We start from the raw sequence: 21,440 nt of genomic DNA on the forward strand, positions 1-21,440 counted from the left end.
TTCAAATTAGACCCCTCCCTAACCTTCTAAACTCTAGAGAAAACAGGCCTAATTTGTATAATCGCTCCCCATTACTAAACCCCTGAAGTCTAGTTATCACTCTTGTAAAGTGACGTTGTGCTCACCACAAGGCCAATATATCCTTCCTAAGATGTGGTGTCCACATCTGCTCAGGGTGCTCCAAGTGGGGTCTAATCAGGGTTTTGGACAAGTTTTGCAGCCTTGTAGTCCAGACGTCTAGATGTAAAGGCAGGGATTCCATTAGCTTGCTTATTTTCTGTAGCTACTTGTGACGTTTTAAAGATCTACGTACCTGAATTCAGAAGTCTCCTTGGGCAGCCACTATATTTGTCATACTTGCTTACATTGAACACCATCTGCCCAATCACCTATTCTATCAATTTTTTTTGTAATTTTGTGTTATCATCTATGCCGTCTAGAATTCAGGCTAACATTGACATCAGAAAATTTGGATGTGACGATGCCATTATTCACATCATTAATAAATAATGCGAATAATTGGAGGCCCTAACAGATTCAAAAGACACTGATGAGAAACAGATGATCTGTTTGGTATCCCATTATCTGAGAGAGTTTATTGTGCGAAACTGGCTACCTTGAAACTGCATTTCAAAAAGGTGCTTTGGAGCTTCCTAATATGATAAGAGACAGAAATCTCTCAATTGCCTTTTACACAATTTAAGCTAATTTCTTGACAATGCAAAATGAACACAAGAACAGAAACAGCTTCCAAAATACGTGTCAGTTTTAATAATATCACACTTGGGGAAAAGAGTTCTTCTGAAGGGCACCTTCCGGGAGCCAAAGATCAAATCCTTGGTCAAAGTTCTCACACGTACCACTGGAACCCGTATTTTGCTCGGAGGTATTCTTCCTGTGGTCGCAAGTTAAACAGTTCCTCCACTGTTGGTGTGGTCCAGCGATCAGAGTTGTAAACACTCTCCCCAACCTGCAACACAATATACAGCCAAACCATCACTAACATCAAAATAAAACTCCCTACATCTCACCATCATTTCAATCATGTTGCAACAATTCACCAGATTGGTACCAGGGAAAGTTGAATAAATTAGGCTTTTACTCCTTCAAGTTTTGAAGATTGAGAGGTGATCCAGCTATGGTGTTTAAAAGGTTTGCAGGTTTTGAGAGGAGAAAACGATTTTCACTGATGGGGAAGATGAAGAACAATGGAACAAAATCCTAAGATAAGACAGTTCTGAGGCAAAATCATGATGACCTGTTTGCTGGGATCAGGGATACAAATTGAGTTGTGTAAATTGAATTGGGTGACTGATCAGTTATGATCTGCCTGAATGGTCTATTCCTTTTATTATGATACTCATGTTTGAAGTGATGGAAGTGCCAAACTAAGGTATGAAAGCCACTAGTCTGCCCCAAGAACCCCCTGTAGCCCAAACTGCAGAAGAGTACCCTGCAGTGTAATACTGTACCTAAATTCCCATCCTTTGACAACCTGACAGCATTTATGTTGTCAATCCATTTTATTGTGGATGTGTTGAGACTTGACAAGCTTTGAGTGACAGTCTAGACAAATATTGAGGGCAAGTTTTCACTGCATCAACATGGGCTAGTTTTAAACATGAGTCCTGACCCAAAACAAAAATCAGGCAGGTGACACTTTCCGCTGGAAGCCACAGTCAGCTTAACATCCAGGACAAAACCAGCCCTCTTGATTGTTTGACTTACCACCTCCCAAACTGAAATTTCAACCCCTCCAGCACCGACACACAGTAACAGCACTATGTATCACCTACAAGATGCATTGCAGCAATTCATTGAGGTTCCTTTGACAGCAATTTCCAAACCACAGGATCTACCAGTGAGAATAAGGGCAGCAGATACATAGGAACACCAGCACCTGCAAGTTCTCCTCCAAGCCACTCACCATCCCGACTCGGAAATATACCACCATCCATTCAGTGTCGCTGGGTCAAAATCCTGTCACCCATACTCACATCTTGGATACATTTTAAAAAGCAGCACTATTATTGCCTTGTGACAAAATAAATGCATTGTCCTATTTACCTTCCAGCCTGGAACATCCTTCATAATTTTAGCCTCTTCCTCAAGATTCTCTTTTAATATACGCAGAGTCCTTAGGGAAAAAAAAATGGTAGAATGAGAGGAATGAAAAAGGAAAAACAGAAGAACCAAAAATATTCAAACAATTTAATTTTTGTTTTACTGAGGCAAATGTTTACAGTCAAATTAGATGTTTGTTGCAACAATACACACACACACACCTGTATGACAAACAAATATCCTATTTTCTTCAAAATGTGCCCATTATATCGTCAGGTATCATAAATGAAAACAGCTTCCTAACTCCCAGTCATGTTCCATAATGACCTTGTTTTGGATTCAAGTTCTGGAGCAACATTAGACATACTGCTTTGTGTCGAAGCTGGTGTGCAGCATATTGTTAAGGGTTAGATTGAATGGAAACTTCTAACAAAGAAAAGCTTTGAATAGGAAGTTGTGTCATATAGTTACCACTGCCACACAAACTAATTCCACCATCTTGTTCTCTCTTCTGCCATTTCCACCCCCATAGCATACTATTCTTCCCATTAAGCCCACCCCTCCCCCTGCAGAAGCAAACTCTTTGAAGCCAGAATAATTGTAAACTCGGCTTGTGTTATTTTACTTTGTTACAATACAATATGAACACCTCCCCAATAGCCACTGGCAGCTACATAAGCATCACAAGTCCAGTCTTCACAGGCCCCTACTGGCAACCGGTATTTCTCACTAAACAAACTTCCCACACCTGCCTTTTTAGATTGACCAATGACAGTCTACGCAAAAGGGAAAAAAGTATTAACACAGATTCCACTCAGTTCAGTAGTGCATTTATGTGTGGGGTGAGAGGTCACTCTTCAGTATGAAGCACAAGGGCCATTCAGCTCTCGTGCAGGTGAGGAACGGGAGTCGAGACATTCATAGCTCATACAGTAACTATTCTGCCCATTACAAATGGTACCAGTAGTTTGCTACATCAAATCAAAACGATGATTCCGTTCATTTGCGTTCTCCACACTGTCCATCTCTATGTTTCAAATATTCACCATAGGACCATAACATACAGACAGAATTCAGTCATTGAGCCCATCAAATCTGCTCTGCCATTCCATCATATCCAATAACCTTCTCAATCCCATTGTCCTACTTTCTCCCCATAATCCTTGATCCCTTACTAATCAAGGATCTATTCAATCTTAAAATTGTTGAAGCACCGTTGTGTTTTCCCACCTGGTTTTTAAACTCTGTAGTCTGTTGAGTTGGACTACCTCACTTTCGGTTTTCCATTGCAAGGAGCGTATATGGGGTCGAGTTCAATGTGTTTGTTGGTGGCTTTCTTCACTGAGTACCCAGCTTCTAGGAACTTCCATGCCTGCCTCTGCTTTGCTTGTCCCAGTTGAACTGGTGGTTCTCCTTATCCACGTGGATACAGATGAGCAAGTACCGGTCGTGTCTTTTTGTAGCCAATTGGTGTTTGTGTATCCTTGTTGTTAACTTCCTTCCTGTTTGCCCGAGGTAGTGTTTTTCCAGTCTCTACAGTGAATCTTGAATACGATATTGGTCCTGTCCACAGCAGTGGCTGGTAGGTCTTTGGTTCAGGCGAACAGTTGGATTTGGTTTGTGCACTATTCTGATGCCCATTCGTCGTACGAGTCTTGTGGTTAGTTCCGATGTGTTCATGATGTAAAGGTAATGTGATGAGTGTGTCAGGGCATAGTATCTTCGAGCAAAGCAAAGACAGGCACGGGAGTTCCTAGAAGCCTGGTACTCCACAAAGAAAGCCATCAACAAACACATTAGAACCCAACCCCATATACACTTCATTGCAAAAGGAAAACTGGAAGTGAGATAATCTAGCTCAATGGACTCCAGAGTTTAAAAACCTATCCAGAAAATGGCACTTCCTCGGAGGCTGCACTAATGACGTTACCCAGCATGGTAATGAAACGTCTATGGATCAACAAACCAGCTTGGCAAGCCAACCAACCACAACATCCACAACCCCGAGCTACAAATCTACTCTAAAACCTTAAAATACACTGAACGACTTGATCTCCACAGTCCTCTGTGGCAATGAGTCCACACATTCACCACCCTCTGGCTGAAGAAATTACTCATCTCAATTCACCCTGACGCTGTACCCCAGGTCAAAGTCTCTCCCACTAGTGAAAACATCTTCTCCACATCCACTCTATCCAGGCCTCAGTTTTCTGCAAGTTTCAAAGAGACACCCCCTCATCCCTCAAAACTCCATTACAGACCCAGAGGCCTCAAACATTCCTCATATGACAAGCCCTTTATCCCTCAGATCATTCTTGTAAACTTCATCTGGACCCACTCCAAGGTCAGCATATCCTTCCTTAGATACAGGGCCTAAAACTACTCAATATTCCAAATACAGTTGACCAGAGCCACATGCAGCCCTGGCAATTCTTCTCTGCCCATATGTTCTAGCCCTCTTGAAATAAATACTAACATTGCATTTGCCTTCTAAACTGCTAAGTCAACCTGCGTATTAACCTTAACCTAAGCCCTTTTGTGCTTCAGATTTCTGAAGCCTTTCCCCATTTAGCATATACTCTACATCTCTATTCTTCCCAGCAGAGTGCATTACCGCACACTTGCCCACATTGCATTTCAACTGCAACTTCTATGCCCACACTTCTAAACTGCCAAGTCCTTCTGCAGCCTTCCTACTTCCTCAACACTTCTGTCCCTCTGCCTATCTTTGTGTCGTCTGCAAACTAAGCAACAAGGTCCTCAGTTCCTTCATCCAGATTATTAATGCATAATATGATTCCCCACATCTCCACACCCCAACCCACCACTCCTTGTCAGCAGCTGCCATCTTGAAAAAGACCCCTTTATCTCCACTCTCTGCCTGCTGCCAGTCAGGCAATCCTCTATCAGTGCCCCAACACGATGGATTCCTACTTTATTTTGCAGCCTCCCATGTGTCATGTTATCAAAGGCTTTTTTGAAATCCAAACAGATTACGTCCACTGGCTCTCCTCTGTCAACTTGGTCATTACCTCCTCAAAAGATCTTTAACAGATTTATCAGGCATGATCTCCCCGGTCGAAGCTCTGCTGACTCAGCTGTAATTTATCATGCACTTCCAAGTACTCTACAATCTCATCCTTAATAATGATCTCTAAAATCTATCCAACGACGGAGGCCTGGCTAACTAGCCGTTAACTGCCAATCTTCTCTCACTTCCTTCTTAAAAAGGAATGTTACATTAACTATTTTCCACACCTTTGGACACTCTCTGATTTGTGATTTCTGCATGATCACCAGCAATGACTCTAAACATCACCTAAACTATCTCCTTCAGAACTCTGAGGTGTAGTCCTTCTGGTCTGGGTGACTTATCCATCTTCAGTACTTTCAGCTTCCCTGGCACCTTCTTAGTGATGGACACCATACTTGCCTCTACCACCTGACTCTCGAAGTTCTGGTACACTGCTGGTAGTATCCACTGTGAAATTGATACAAATGACCTATGCAGTTCCTCCACTATTTCCTTGTTCCCAATTGCTACTTCTCCGGTGCTGGTTTTTAAATCCTCTGGCTTCCAACTAATCTTCATCACATTGTATGCACTTTTTGCTTTTGTGCTGTCCCTGACTTCCTTGTCAGCCATGGTTGCCTCATCCTCCCCTTGGTATGTTTCTTCTTGTACTGTGCCTCCTGAATTACCCCCAGAAACTCCTGCCATTGCTGTTCCACTACATTCCCTGCTTGGCTTCCCTTCCAATCAACTCTGGCCAGAGTCTCCCCCATGCCTTTATAGTTAACTTTACTCAACTGTAATATTGTTACATCTGATTCCAGCTACTCCCTCTCAAATTGCAGGGTGAGTGCTATCATATTATGGTCACTGTCCCCTACGGGTTCCTTCACCTTAAGCTCCAGAATCAAGTGTGCCTCATTGCACATCTGGGTGTGTCCTAGGAGCTGCTGTAAAAGAAAAGCCTCAGACATTCCATGAATTCCTTTTCTGTGGATCTGCTACCAAAGTGATTTTCCCAATCCGCCTGCATATTGAAGACCCCATCATTATTATAATACTGCCTTTCATATCTCCTGATTTATTTTCTTCCCCACACCCTGGCTACTGCTAGGAGGTCTGTACATAACTCCCATCAGGGTCTTTCTCCGCTTTGCACTCCCTCAACTCTACCCACACAGTTAGTACGTCTTGTGAATCTACGTCATTTCTTCCTCAACTTAATTTCATTTTTCTCTCACAAGACAACCCCATCCCTCTGCCCATCCTTTTGAAAGGATCCATATCCTTGGATATTCAGTTCCCATGCCTGATCCCCTTGCAGCCATGTCTCTGTGACACCCACAACATGGTACTTACCAATTTCGATGTGCACGACAAGCTCATTTACCTTGTTTTGTATTCCATGTGTTTTTAAGTCCAACGCACTCAATCCTGTGTTGACCGTCCCCTTCTCATTGTTGGTCCGTTTTCTGCTGTACCTGAAGTTAGATTTCGGACCCTTTCCATACTCTGCCCTAATATTTGTTCTGGAGACATTAATAACCTCTGTTGAACACCCATCACCCCCTTTTAAGTTTCCCCATAATTTTCTATGCAACTGAACCCACACATTAATTTAGTTTCAAGCCCTATCCACAGTCCTAGTTTTGCAATTCACCAGGACTCTAGACCCAGCAGGTGGATCCTGTCCCAACAGCTCCCTCCTTCCCTAGTGCTGAAACCAATGTCCCATGAATTTGAACCTGTTTTTCCCACACTAATCTTCATCATGCGTTTACCTTTTTAATCTTATTGACCCTGTGGCAACTTGCTCACTGCTCATGTAGCAATCTATACATAGCCATCTTTATGGCTCTGCTTTTTAAATTTAGCCCCTTGCCGCTCATTCTACTTCAGCAGAACGTTTTTCTACCCATATCACCGTGATCCTCATGGATCACGACAACTGGATCTTACCCCTCCCATTCAAAGATCCTCTGCAGTCTAGATGAGATACCTTCAACCCAGGCACCCAGCAGACAACACAGCCTTCAGAGCCACAGAGAACAGTGTTGATTTCCCCTGACCATATTATCCCCAATTACAAACTATGTTTCTCTTTTCTTCTTGCACCATTACCCTATGGTCAGTTTGCTCATCCTTCCTACAAACCACATTCGCATTCACACAGGGAGCAAGAATCTCAAACCTATTTAGGTAAGCTCCAGGGCTGAGGCTCCTTCAGCACTACTTCCTGGATGCTGCTACCTGATTTGCTGTTAGTCACACCCTCCCGCCTCTGACTGATTTAGAGGTAGTTAATCTAAAGGTCTGGAGGAGAAAGTTGGAATACGTTACTGAGTTGGATGATCAGTCATGATCATATTAAAAAAACAGAAAGGGGGCAGCACAGTGGCTAACACTGTTGCCTCACAGCGCCAGAGTCCGAGGTTTGATTCCACCCTTGGGCAACCATTTGTGTGGAGTTTGCATATTCTCCTCGTGTCTTTGTGGGTTTCCTCCAGGTGTTCTGGGGTTTCCTCAGACAGTCCAAAGAAGTGCTAGTTACGTGGATTAGCCACGCGAAATTGCCTGTAGTGTCCAGGGTGTGCAGGCTAGGTGAATTAGGTGAAATGCAGGGTTACAGGCATAGGGCAGGGGGCGGGTCTGAGTGGGATGTTCTTTGGAGGGTCAGTGTGGACTCCACGGGCAAAATGGCCTGTTTCCACACTGTACAAATTCTATGATTCAGCTGTATGACTGTCTCCTAAAGCACAGCCTCTGGGTAACTCTCCCTTTTCTTTTATATTTCAAAAATATACTTTATTCATTAAAAAACTCTTTGTATATATACACTGTCACAAAAGTAGTTCAGTTCTGTACAGTTGTAGATCAAGTAAATAAACAAAACATTGGAATTTGACTTTATCCAAAAAAATTCAAAGAAACTCTCAGACATACAATACTAATATTTAAATATATTTGAGACATGAGGAAGGTCTGATAACTGACCAGACCCCCAGTTACCTTCAGCAGAAAAATCTGAGATGGAGGTCTTTCCCCAATGCACCTCGACAGCAGCACTCCTTCAGTGTGTCCCTTAGCACGTACTTCTAGACCACGGAACGTGCCGGTCTGCAACACTCAGTCGAGGTCAGCTTCTTGCGCTGGAAGACCAGCAAGTTCCCGGCAGACCAAAGAGCATCTTTCACCATGTTGATGGTCCTCCAGATGCAGTTGACGTCTGTCTCGGTGAGAGTCCCAGGGGACAGATCGTACAGCACAGAGTCCTGTGTCATGGGGCTGCTCAGGACAAACCTTGATGCTAAACACTGCATCACTGCCCCTTCCTGATGTGTAACAGTGTTCAAAGCTCAGACTCCAGCTCATTGGCTCAGAGCCAGAGTAACTCAAGCAACCAACACCTGCTACAGATGTGGTCACTACAGACCACAATGGAGACTGCCAGCTTTCACATCATGCAGTTACAGAACTTCACCTGGACTTGCATCTCATTTTAATTATTTCATTCTGGATTTGATTTTTTAAAGTTTCATTCTGGTCTTTTAGTTTGTAGCCTGTGAACAATTCCCTTATTTACCTTCAATCAGAAAGTTACCTACAAGATGGCTAGTCAAATTAGCAGCTATTACTAACGAATATACAGTTTACCTGTGATGCCATTTTTGTGCTGGGCCCCTGATCCTGGGCTTCAATTTATCCCATTTTAAAAAAAATTTTAAACTATGAGCCAACAAAAAAGCAAGCTGATAACTTTCCCTTGCATCAAATTCCCCAAACTATATACTCACTCGGGCTGTTTCTGACTTGGGATGGATCTCTCCTTCCTGACAGTGCAAAGCTTCTTGATCATTAGCAGTGCTTAGTGTGTCACACAAGCTGCTGCTTCATAGCATAACGCCTTATTTAACAAACTAATAAAATGTGCACTTCTTATATCAGAGTTTCAATACAAAATACTTGGACAATAAAGTTGCAGCCACCAGCAGTAAGCCAAGATTTTCAAACCAACCCTTAAGCTCTGACTGAAACTTGCCTTTATTTAGCATGTTTCTTTCTGGCTCTAAAATAGGGTCTCATTTCTACACCAAAACACACACTTTACAACTCATTTTTGACTTGCCTCCTATCCTGTTCAGCATACAGTAGAGGTAGCAATGCTATTCGGGCTTCCAGATCTTCAATTTGCAGGCGTCTGAGGGAACAAAAATACAAAACAGGAAATATGCAACCAAAGATTAATATGGAAGAAAAGTGGGCAAAAACCAGAAATTCCAATTAGTCATGGAAGCAGAAAGTTATTCATCATCAGGGAATGAAACAAAAAATTAGGTCTCAAGATACAAAAGCCACTGTGGGAATAACAGGGCAAGAAAAGAAAAAGAACTTGTAATTGTATAGCATCTTTCACATCCTTAGGAGATCCCAAAATGTTCTTTGTCCCAAAGCCTGAAGTGCAATCTTTGTGTTTTTTAAAAATTCATTCATGGGATGTGGGCATCATTGGCTGGACTGGCATTCATTGCCCATTGGCAGTTGAGTCAATCACATTGCTGTGGGTCTGGAATCATATGCAGGCCATACCAGAAAAGGATGGCAGATTTCCTTGGTGAACCAGATGGGTTTTCCTGCCAATCGGCAATTGTTTCATGGTCATCATTAGACCCTTAATTACAGATTATTGTTGTAATATAGGAAATGCAGCAGCCAACTTATACACAGTAAGATCCAACAAATAGCAAAGTGATTATGCACAGTCTGATTTTGAGATTTTGGTTGAGGGATAAATATTTGCCAAGATACTGCACAGAACTGCCGCACAGTTCTTTAAAATAGAGCCGGTCAATCTTTTACAAAAACCTAGGTTTAACACATCAGCCCATGAGTTGTTAATTGATCTCCAGTGAAATCTTCCAGTTTGCGATTCTGATAGACGGAGAACCCTGCTACAAAGGGAAGCAGGAGCAGACAGACACTGTCCAAAGATTAAACTTGTGAAGATTTTATAAGTTAGGCCTTTTCATCCCACTAAAATTGATGAGATCTTCACAACAATAAGAGATTGTCTGCAATTATTCACCTGGCCACAATGTCCCTGGTCAGAGAGACGGAAACATGGCCACAAGCAGTAGGATAATCACAAAGTTAATTCAGGGAACCTACAATACAAAATTCTCTCGCACAAGCTACTTTTGAACTACAGTCATTAATATTCTTTAAAAAAAATGTTGGTTGAAAAAGACCGAAATTAGAAGATATGGGGTGATTAACAGAATTTGAATACAGACAGAAACCATATGGAAAATTCTCATTTCCCAAGTTTAAGGCTATCCTTTCACCTCCAGAAGGCTGTAAATGATTTGAAAGCTGTGGAATCTTTGATGCCAGTTAGTCAATTTCATTAAAACCACAGCAGAAGCAGACGGTTCAGGGCACACTACACTTTTCCAGGAGAGGGCACCAGAGAGAATCCACAGACCCTTACTTTGCAGAACTTCAACCCATCACACCTGCGCCTGCGCTTTGAAAAAAACTAGCCAATTATTCCCACCACCTGCCAAAAAAACCCGAACAAAAAACATTTTCTCTTCAAGTGCTGGTGGGTTTTCAACTACTCCCTAGCACAGTAATCTCTAGTTGACTGCAACAGTTGCCTTGGCCGTGATCAGCAAACACCAGGGAATTTAATTGAACTTGAGACTCGCCTCAGGGAGAGGGAATAGGAAGCTCTTAGAACGTTCCTCCAAAGCAAGGAGTCAGCTTTAATTAAGCCAGGATTAAACTCTTTTAGAGCAACGTACCTTCTCTCCCTGTTCCACTTGAATAGTCTCCAGTATCCAAAGATTAAAACTCCAATTCCAATCCCAAACATGCTATAACCTAAACAGATAATAATACACAGCTAGTGACTGTAATGCAAGAAACAGGAAATATTATTCAGCAGCACCTGTGGAGAGAGAAACAGCATTAACATCTCAAGTCAGTATTCTTTCATTAGACGTGGCAAGAGTTAGAAGGTAACAGAGGCAGGAAAAATAGAACATAGAACATAGGAAAGTACAGCACACTACAGGCCCTTCAGCCCACTATGTTGTGCCATGGAATAATCCTAATCCAAAACTAAAATAACCTAACCTACATTCCCCTCAATTCACTGCTGTCCATGTGCACGTCCAGCAGTCGCTTAAATGTCACTAATGACTCCGCTTCCACGACTACCACTGATAAACTATTCCGCGCGCTCACAACTCTCTGGGTGAACAACCTCCCTCTGACGTCTCCTCTATACCTTCCTCCTAACACCTTAAAATTAAAACCTCTCATGGCAGTCAATCCTGCCCTGGGGAAAAGTCTCTGGCTATTGACTCTATCCATGCCTCTCATTACCTTGTACACCTCGGACAGGTCACCTCTCTTCCTCCTTCTCTCCAGAGAGAAAAGTCCAAGCTCAGTCAACCTCTCCTCATAAGACAAGCCCTCCAGTCCAGGCAGCATCCTGGTAAACCTCTTTTGCACCCTCTCCAAAGCCTCCACATCTTTCCTATAATAGGGCGACCAGAACTGGACACAATATTCCAAGTGTGGTCTCACCAGGGTTTTGTAGAGCTGCAGCATAACCTCGCGGCTCTTAAACTCTATCCCTCTGTTATTGAAAGCCAAAACACCATATGCTTTCTGAACAACCTTATCCACCTGGGTGGCAACTTTGAGGAAGCTATGCACTCGAACACCAAGATCCCTCTGTTTCTCCACACTGCCGAGAATCCTGCCTTTAATCCTACATTCAGCATTTAAGTTCGAACTTCCAAAATGCATCACCTCGCATTTATCCAGGTTGAACTCCATCTGCCATTTCTCAGCCCAGCTCTGCATACTGTCAATGTCTCGCTGAAGCCTGCAACGGCCCTCGATACTATCAACGGCACCTCCAACCTTTGTGTCATCAGCAAACATAGTACCCACCCCTCAACCTCCTCATCCAAGTCATTTATAAAAACTACAAAGAGCAGAGGCCCAAGAACAGAGCCCTGTGGGACACCACTCAGCACTGACCTCCAGGCAGAATACTTACCATCTACAACCACTCTCTGCCTCCTGGTCAGCCAACCAATTCTGAATCCAGACAGCCAAATCACCGTGTCCCATACCTCCTGACTTTACGAATGAGCCTGCCGTGGGGAACCTTATTAAATGCCTTGCTGAAGTCCATGTACATCACATCCACTGCTCGCCCCTCATCAACCTGTCTCGTGACCTCCTCAAAGAACTCTAAGATTTGTGAGGCATGACCTGCCCCTCAAAAAGCCATGCTGACTCCCTTTAATCACGCTATGCTTTTCCAAATAGTCATAAATCCTATCCCTCAGAATTCTTTCCAAAACCTTGCTGACCACAGACATAAGACTGACTGGTCTGTAATTTCCACGGATTTCCCTATTCCCTTTCTTGAAAAGAGGAACAACATCTGCCTCCCTCCAATCTTCCGGTACAACTCCCGTGGAGAGTGAAGAAGCAAAGATCTTCACCAGTGGCTTAGCAACCTCCTTTCTCGCTTCCCGGAGCAACCTAGGATATAGCTGGTCTGGCCCTGGGGACTTATCAATCTTAACGTTCGCTAAGATTTCCAGCATATCAACTTCGTCAATCTTGATCTGTTCAAGCCTGTTTTCCTGCTCCTCAAAGTTCTCATTCACAACAAGGTCCCTCTCCTTAGTGAAAACCAAAGCAAAAAACTCATTCAGGGCTTCCCCTACCTGCTCAGACTCCACGCACAAGTTCCCTACGCTATCCCTGATCAACCCTACCTTCTCCTTGATCATTCTCTTATTCCTCACATATGAGTAAAATGCCTTCAGGTTCTCCCTAATCCTTCCTGCCAAGTCTTTTTCGTGCCCCCTCCTGGCCCTCCTCTGTCCACTTTTGAGGTCCTTCCGAGCAAGCCTGTAATCCTCTAAAGCTGTGTTAGACCCTTGCTTCCTCCACCTTACGTAAGCTGCCTTTTTCTTTTTGACGAGAAGCACCTCTGTTCCCGTCATCCAAGACTCCTTAATCTTACCTCTTCTTACCTGTCTCAGAGGAACAAATTTATGCATCACTCGCAACAACTGCTCCTTAAACACAGTCTCCACGTGTCTGTTGTGCCCCTTTTGTGGAACAATTGCTCCCAATCTGTACTTCCCAACTCCTGCCTGATAGCATCATAGTTTCCTTTTCCCCAGTTAAATATCTTCCCCTGGTAACTGCTTCTTTTCCTTTCCATGGCTATGGTAAATGTGAGGCTGTTGTGGTCACTGTTGCCAAAGTTCTCCCACCGCAACATTTGACACCTGTCCTGGCTCATTGCCGAGCACCAAATCCAAAATGGCCCCCCCCCCTCCTCGTCGGCCTGTCCGCATACTGAGTAAGGAAACCCTCCTGAACGCACCTGACAAAAACGGCTCCATCCAAACCATCTACACTAAAGAGGTTCCAATCAATATTGGGAAAGTTGAAGTCACCCATAACAATTCTGCTACATTTGCACTTTTCAACAATCTGCCGGCCTATGAGTTCTTCGATCTCCCTACTGCTATTTGGGGGTCTGTAGAAAACCCCCAATGAGGTGACTGCTCCCTTGCCGTTCCTAACTTCCACCCATACTGACTCAGTCGACAAACCTTCCTCGGCAACCTCAGTAGACGAGTCCTCAAAAATTTGGAAGAAAAATGGTTAGTGCAAGATTGGAACACAGGAGAGATTAAAATCACAAAAGTGATGAAGGAACCAAAGCCCAAGGAGATAACAATGTGAGAATCATAGAATCTGCAGTGCGTAAGCAGGCCTTTTGGCCCATTGAGTTCACACCGACTCTCCAAACAGCATCTCACACAAACCCAGCTGCTTTCCCTGTAACTCTGCATTTCCCATGGCCAATCTGCCTAACCTGCACATCTTTGCATTGTCGGAGCACCTGCAGGGCACCCACACAGATTCAGAGAGAAAATGCAAAGTCTACACAGACAGTTGCCACAGGCTGGAATCAAACCCAGGCACTGTGAGGCAGCCATGCTGACCACTGTGCCACCACGCCGTACAGAAAGACAAGATGTGAATACAGGAAGTGTAAAGAGAAATGGCACACTCAGCACCAACAACTGCCATCTAAGAAAATGAGAACTAGTAGTTCAGATCTTAAATTATCATAATCAGTGTTGAGTATGATTAGTTGGAAAGTGCCGAAGCGAAAGGTGAGGTGTTTTTCCTCAAGCTTATATTAAGCTGCACTGGAACAGTGTATGAGGCAAAGGTCTGTATGTGAGTAGAGCAGAGAATTAACTTAAGCAGGCAACCATTGACCTTGGGTCAGCGTGGTGAACTGAAGTATCCCACAAAGTGACCACCCAATCTGCATTCCATCTGTCCAATTGAGAGGGCACTGCTCAATCAACAGCAAAACAACATAATAAATTAGTGCAGTGGTACAGGTAGCTGTGGCAGCAAAGATCAGGCTGAAGTATTTGCAACAAATTCAGCCAGGAATGCCAAGTGGATGATTAAAATTGGCCTTTTTCAGAGTAACATAGATACAAGTCTTAAACCAATTTGACTCACTCCATATGATACAAAATAATGGCTGAACACACCAGATACTGCAAACTCTACAAGCCCTGACATATTATCCCAGCGAAACAGCTAGATTAGATTAGATTAGATTCCCTACAGTGTGGAAACAGGCCCTTCAGCCCAACAAGTCCACACCGCCCCTTGGAGCATGCCACCCAGACCCATCCCACTATAACCCACACACCCCTGAACACTACAGAAAATTTAGCATGGCCGATCCACCTAGCCTGCACATCTTTGGACTGTGGGAGGAAACTGAGCACCCGGAGGAAACCCACACAGACACAGGGAGAATGTGCAAACTCCGCACAGACAGTTACCCGAGGCTGGAATCAAACCTGGGTCCCTGGCGCTGTGAGGCTGCAGTGCTAACCACTCAGCCACCGTGCCGCCAGAATACTGTGTTCCTTGCCAACCTGTTCCAGAACAGCCACCGCTGCCTGAAAATTGTTAGAAAATATCTACAATGAGGAAAGCTTCTGATCAACACGTGGGGAGATTGCAGCATGCTGGCTCAGTGGCTAGCAATGCTGCCTCTCAGTACCAGAGTCCCGGGTTTGATTCCAGCCTTGGGCAACTGCCTATGCAGAATTTGCATGTTCTCACTGAGTCTGTGTGGGTTTGGTACGGGTGCTCATTTCCTCCCACAGTCCAAAGGTGTGCAGGTTAGGTGGATTGGGGGCAATGCTACATTGCTCGTAGCATACAGGCTGTATGGATTAGCATTGGGATACGCAGGGTTACAGGGATAGGGAGAGGATGCTCTTCAGAGTCGGTGTGGACTCAATGGGCTGAATAGCCTGCTTCTACGGTGTAGGCATTCTATGATGCCTGAAGCAGAAAGGGACTTGAACATATGCCAGGCAGGAACACTACAAAGTAACACAAGACCTCCCCCATTCATACCTCTGGGTTGTATCCTAAGTTCAACCATTTTCAGGTGCAGAAGTGGAGATTGTACAGTATTTAGCACCATTTACAACTCTTCAGGTACTGAAGCAGTCCATATTCAAATTGCAACAAGACTCAGAAAATATGCAGGCGTGACCTAACAAGTGGCAAATAATTTTCCCACCATATGAATGCTAGACAATCTCCATCTCAAACAAGAGAAAAGCTCACCAATTGCCTTTTGACATTCAATGATATTATCATCTCTGAATCTGTCAACAGCAACACCCTGGGGTTACCATTGAACAGAAACTAAACTGAACTAGTCACGTACGTACTGTAGCTACAAGAAGAGGTCAGAGGCCAAGAATCCTGCAGCAAGTAACTCACTTCCTGCCTCCTAAAGCCTATCCACCACCTACAAGTCAGGAGTGTGTTGGAATTCTCCCCATTTGCCTGGACGGGTGCAGTTCCAACCACACAAGAAGCTTGACACAAAGCAGCTGGTTGAGTGGCACATCTACAAACAAACATTCACTCCCTCCAACACCAAGTCTCAGTGCACCATCTACAAATGCACCAAGGCTCCTTAGATAATACCTTCCGAACCAACGAACACTACTATTCAGAAGGCCAGTGCAGCAAACAAATAGGAACACAACCACTTTCAAGTTTCAAAACTCTGGATCTCCCTCCCTAATGGCATTTTGGGTCTACCCGCAGCACACAGACTACACTGGTTCAAGAAGGCAGCTCATCTCCAACTTCTCAATAGGCAACTAGAGGCAATCAATAGATGTTGACCCAACCAGTGAAGCCCACATCCCTGAATGAAACAAAAGTGAGATATTAACAGGCTTGTGTCCTGAAAATTAAAGTGACCATGGCTTTTTTCTGTTGCGACTACAGTCCTTTTTGAGCAATGAGCATCACTGGTAGGGTTAGTATTGACTGCCTGTCTCTTAGTTATCATGAGGTAACAGTGATACGACTCAGCATCATGCAAGGCTACTTCAGTTGACAGGTCGAGTCAGCCATGCTGATGAGAGAGTGGAGACATAGGCTGAGAGAAAAGCAGCAACCAATTTGCCTTTCTAATGGGGCTTGCACAAACCTGGTTTTGGCATCATAGCAGCTTTTTAATTGATTGGCTGTTTAAAATTGAACTCAATTTATCCAAGGGGTGCTCAAAACTAGAATGCATAATTTTAAGGTGAGAGGAGCAAGATTTAAAAGGGAGCTGTGGGGTAACGTTTGCCACTCAGATTGGTTTGTATATGGAATGAACTGCCAGAGGTGGTAGTGAACAAGGTACAATTGACAACATTTAAAGAGACATTTGGATAGGTACATAGCAAAGATTTAAAAAGATATGGGCCAAGTGCAAGCAAATGGAACCAGTTTAGGTTGGGAAACTTGGTGGGCATGGATGACTTGGGCCAAAGGGTCTGTTTCTGTGCTGCATGACTATGTGCCATGATATGTGATTTGAAACTACACTTACTGGACTATTAATTCAGTTCTGAAACAAAAGCTGTGAATTCTGGAAATCTGTCAAAAAAACAGACAGTGCTGCAGAACCTCAGCAGGTCTGGCAAAATCTGTGGAGTCCAAAAATAGGGAAGTGCTGTTGCAACTGTACAAGGCATTGATGAAACCACATCTGGAGTACTGCATACAGTTTTGGTACCCGTACTTGAGGAAGGATAAAATTGCATTGGAAGCAGTTCACAGAAGGTTCATGAGATTAATTCCAGAGGTGAGAGGTTTGTCGTCTGATGAAAGGTTGTGTGTTTAGGCCTACACTTGTCAGTGTTTTGGAGGATAAGAAGAGATCGAATTGGAGGCATACAAGATGCAAAAGAGGACTGACAAAATAGGCTGAGAGGGCATTTTCCCTTGTGGAGCAATCTTTTGAATGAGAGGCCATAGTTTTAGTGAGGGTTGGCAGATTTAAAACAAATTAGGAGGATTTTCTTCTCTCAAAAAGGTAATTAATCTATTGCATCCACTAGCCCACAGTAGTGTGGACATCAAGACACCGAGTCAATTTAAGGAAGTGATAGGCAGATTTTTAATTAGTAATGGGGTCAAGGGTTGTGGGGTGCGAGCATGAAACTGATACTGAGGTTGTGATGAGATCAGCTATGATCATATTAAACAGCAGAGCAAGCTCAAGGAGCTGAATTGTCTATAGAGTTCTTGTGAGACGGAGAGAGGGAGAGAAACAGAATTAAAGTTTTGAATCCAGTAGGATTCTTCAGAGCTCAGACAGCAATTCCTTGGGCTTCACACTTTGTGGGAGGGTGGGGAAAGGGCAGAGGAGAGGACAGCTACACAAAGGAAGCACAAGGAGATGTCACACAACAGAAGTTGGGAATGGTCTCGAGTCAGAGTTAGGAGAGAAGGACAGACCGCTTAAATATGGCAACCACGTGGGAAGCTATGTAAAAACTTGTCTCACAACATTCAATGATATTACAGGTGCCATTAACTTAATGAGTTTAAAGCCAAACAAATTTAAATGGTTCAAATTCAAACAAGGATTTATTGTAATAAAATATTTCAGGCTATTTCACTATATAAAAAAATTGAGTCACATTGAGAAACAAGGTCATGTGATCAAAACTTTGGCCAAAGGTGCAAATTTTAAGTCTTAAAGGGGAAAAGCAGTATAGGGAGACAGAGAATTCAAGTGAAGGTACTCTAGAGCTAAGAACACGGGCAACTGATGGTACAGCCACCAAAAAGTGGCACAATTGAAATGGAGGTTGCTCAAGAGGTCAAAATTAAAGCAACACAAACACAGAGAATGCTGGAGAAACTCAGCAGGTCTGGCAGCCTCATGTGTAGACAGCAAGAGTTAACATTTTGAGTTCAGTAGGATTCTTCTTCAGAACGAGTTTCAGCAGCACTCTTTTTTTCCAGACATGCAGCATCAGAGGTTTGTCAAGGACCTTCGAGGTGAATGGAAGATTGAAGATCGGGTGGCACTAGACATCTAAGGCAAGGCAGACCAAAACCAAGAGATGAGATAATAGGAACTACAGATGCTTGAGAATCTGAGATAACAAGGTGTGGAGCTGGATGAACACAGCAGGCCAAGCAGCATCATAGGAGCAGGACGTTTTGGGCCTAGACCAAAGGCTTTCCTGCTCTCAAGATGCTGCTTGGCCTGCTGTGTTCATCCAGCTCCACACCTTGTTAAAGCCAAGAGACGGACAGGATACAGTACTGTGAAGGATATTGGTCAAAGTTGATCAGGAACAAACAGAAACAGGGGCTCATAGACAGGATGAACACAGAGAGAAGACCGAAGACAAACTGTGCATTCAGGACTTACATGGGGGTGGGGGGCGGGGTAGAATATCAGGGAATTGTTATGGCGCAGGAGAAGGCCCAATGTGACTACACTGGCTCTCAGAATGAAACAAAGAAACAAACGAACAAAGAAACCTACAGCACAGGAACAGGCCCTTCGGCCCTCCAAGCCTGCGCCGATCAAGATCCTCTGTCTAACCTGTCATCTGTTTACTAACGGTCTGTGTCCATTTGCTCCCTGCCCATCCATGTACCTGTCCAAATATATCTTAAAAGACGCTAACGTGTCTGCGTCTACCACCTCCGCTGGCAACACGCTCCAGGCGCCCACCACCCTCTGTGTAAAGAGCTTTCCACGCATATCTCCCTTAAACTTTCCTCCTCTCACTTTGAACTCATGACCCCTAGTAATTGAGTCCCCCACTCTGGGAAAAAGCTTTTTGCTATCCACCCTGTCTATACCCCTCATGATTTTGTAGACCTCAATCAGGTCCCCCCTCAATCTCCGTCTTTCTAATGAAAATAATCCTAATCTACTCAACCTCTCTTCATAGCCAGCACCCTCCATACCAGGCAACATCCTGGTGAACCTCCTCTGCACCCTCTCCAAAGCATCCACATCCCTTTCATAATGTGGTGACCAGAACTGTACACAGTACTCCAAATGTGGCCGAACCAAAGTCCTATACAACTGCAACATGACCTGCCAACTCTTGTACTCAATACCCCGCCCAATGAAGGAAAGCATGCCATATGAGTCACAACTTTGTACATCTCCCTTGCCTTGCTGCATAAACACATTTTTCTATTAAGACCACAAAACATAGGATCAGAAATAGGCCATTAATTCCGCTCCACTACTTAATGGAAGGTTGAGTGTCTTTGGAACTCCTTGCCATAGAGAGCTGCGGGGGGTGGAGTTCTTGTGCATATTTAAACTACTCCACAGCTGATCTGATTATCTTCAACTCCAGTTTCCTGCTTCGCCTTGAAATCTTGCGCATGATTTCTCCTCAGTAGTCCTAGAAAGACTGGGATATAACCTCCTCGCTCTTATACTGCAGTACGCAGGCAAAATCCTGAATCCCTCCAACGCCACCACACGCGGCACTTTCCCCTGCAACTGCAGGAAGTGCTACGCTTGCCCCCACACCACCTCCCTCACCCCCATCCCAGGCCCCAAGATGACTTTCCACATCAAGCAGAGATTCACCTGCACATCCACCAATGTGGTATGCTGCATCCAATGTACCCGTAGTGGCTTCCTCTACAGTGGGGAAACCAAGCAGAGGCTTGGGGACCACTTTGCAGAACACCTCTGCTCAGTTCGCAATAAACAACTGCACCTCCCAGTCATGAATCATTTCCACTCCCCCTCCCATTCTTCAGATGACATATCTATCCTGGGCCTCCTGCAGTGCCACGATGATGCCACCCAAAGGTTGCAGGAACAGCCACTCATATTCCGCTTAGGAACCCTGCAGCCCAATGGTATTAATGTGGATTTCACAAGCTTCAAAATCTCCCCTTCGCCCACTGCATCCCAAAACCAGCCCAGCTCATCCCCATCTCCCTAACCTGTTCTTCCTCTCACTTATCCCCTCCTCAAGTTCCTACCTACTAACCTCATCCCACCCCCTTGCCTTGTCCATCCTCCCCAGACTGACCTATCCCCTCCCTACCTATACTCTCCTCTATCCATCTTCAGTCCACCTCCCCCTCTCTCCCTATTTATTTCAGAACCCTCCCCCCCCCTCCCTATTTATTTCAGAACCCTCCCCCCCCGATGAAGAGTCTAGGCCCGAAACATCAGCTTTTGTGCTCCTGAGATGCTGCTTGGCCTGCTGTGTTCATCCAGCTCCACACTTTGTTATCTTGGATTCTCCGGCATCTGCAGTTCTCATTATCCCTGATCACAATATCCGAAATGCTTTGATTAACCCACCTCACATCTTCAGTAACTACAAGGCTCCCCTGACCTTCTCCGGATCCTCGTGGAATTATAACAACCTGTGACTGACTGAAGAAGCGCTATGTTCTACCTGACAACCCTCTCCGGGGGAGGTTCCTTTTGTAATCCACAGGCCCATAGCCCCCTGGAGGCGGTAAGTCCTGCTTCACCTTCAGGATCGCCATCTTCCTGGAGCCCCTTCCGGCGAGTGACCGGAAATCCCGCCTGCTCCGCTCTGACTGGCTCTTGCGACCAGCAAACTGTCAATTATCCTGCAACTAACTCTTAAAAGGGGACAGTTGTTCTTTTTTTTATTTAATCCAGTTATTCTCAAAATCTTTGCAATTTATTCATTTCACTTAATGCAGCTTTTGATTTTTAGAACGTCTCTCCAGTGAATCTGCAAACAAATAATTCTCCAGACAAAAATAAATGCCAACTTGTAATAAAGTTAGAACAAAACAAGCACTGCAGATACCTGAGACCTGAAACAAATGAAAACAGATGATCCCAGCATGGAGGGGACTGTCTTAAGGACAAAAGTTGCAAACATGAGCAGTGAGCTCATTGAAATATGTGGAAGTAAGGATGCTT

General features: G+C 44.2%; 1 protein-coding gene across 1 annotated transcript; it reads right to left on the reverse strand.

The window, feature by feature from the left end:
* Positions 1–748: 748 nt before the first annotated feature.
* ndufa13 (NADH:ubiquinone oxidoreductase subunit A13) lies at positions 749–21,067 on the reverse strand. The gene is made up of 5 exons (XM_048559903.1): positions 20,938–21,067; positions 10,882–10,960; positions 9,204–9,275; positions 2,068–2,137; positions 749–970 (listed from the first exon to the last, which is right to left on the reverse strand). Exons 1-5 carry the CDS (start codon positions 21,029–21,031, stop codon positions 851–853), a joined length of 435 nt encoding a protein of 144 aa, XP_048415860.1. The 5' UTR covers positions 21,032–21,067; the 3' UTR covers positions 749–850.
* Between the last annotated feature and the right edge of the window lie 373 nt (positions 21,068–21,440).

The sequence above is a fragment of the Stegostoma tigrinum genome, chromosome 30 (assembly GCF_030684315.1).
Source record: "Stegostoma tigrinum isolate sSteTig4 chromosome 30, sSteTig4.hap1, whole genome shotgun sequence".
Classification (NCBI taxonomy): Eukaryota; Metazoa; Chordata; class Chondrichthyes; order Orectolobiformes; family Stegostomatidae; genus Stegostoma; species Stegostoma tigrinum.

Coding starts and splice junctions, on each gene's coding strand:
- ndufa13 (XM_048559903.1), bottom strand. CDS start 21,031: ATGGCGATCCTGAAGGTGAAGCAGGACTTACCGCCTCCAGGGGGCTAT. Junction 10,961..20,937: donor CCCCCGGAGAGGGTTGTCAG/GTAGAACATAGC, acceptor TTATCTGTTTAG/GTTATAGCATGTTTGGGATT. Junction 2,138..9,203: donor TATGCTGAACAGGATAGGAG/GCAAGTCAAAAA, acceptor TTTTTCCCTAAG/GACTCTGCGTATATTAAAAG.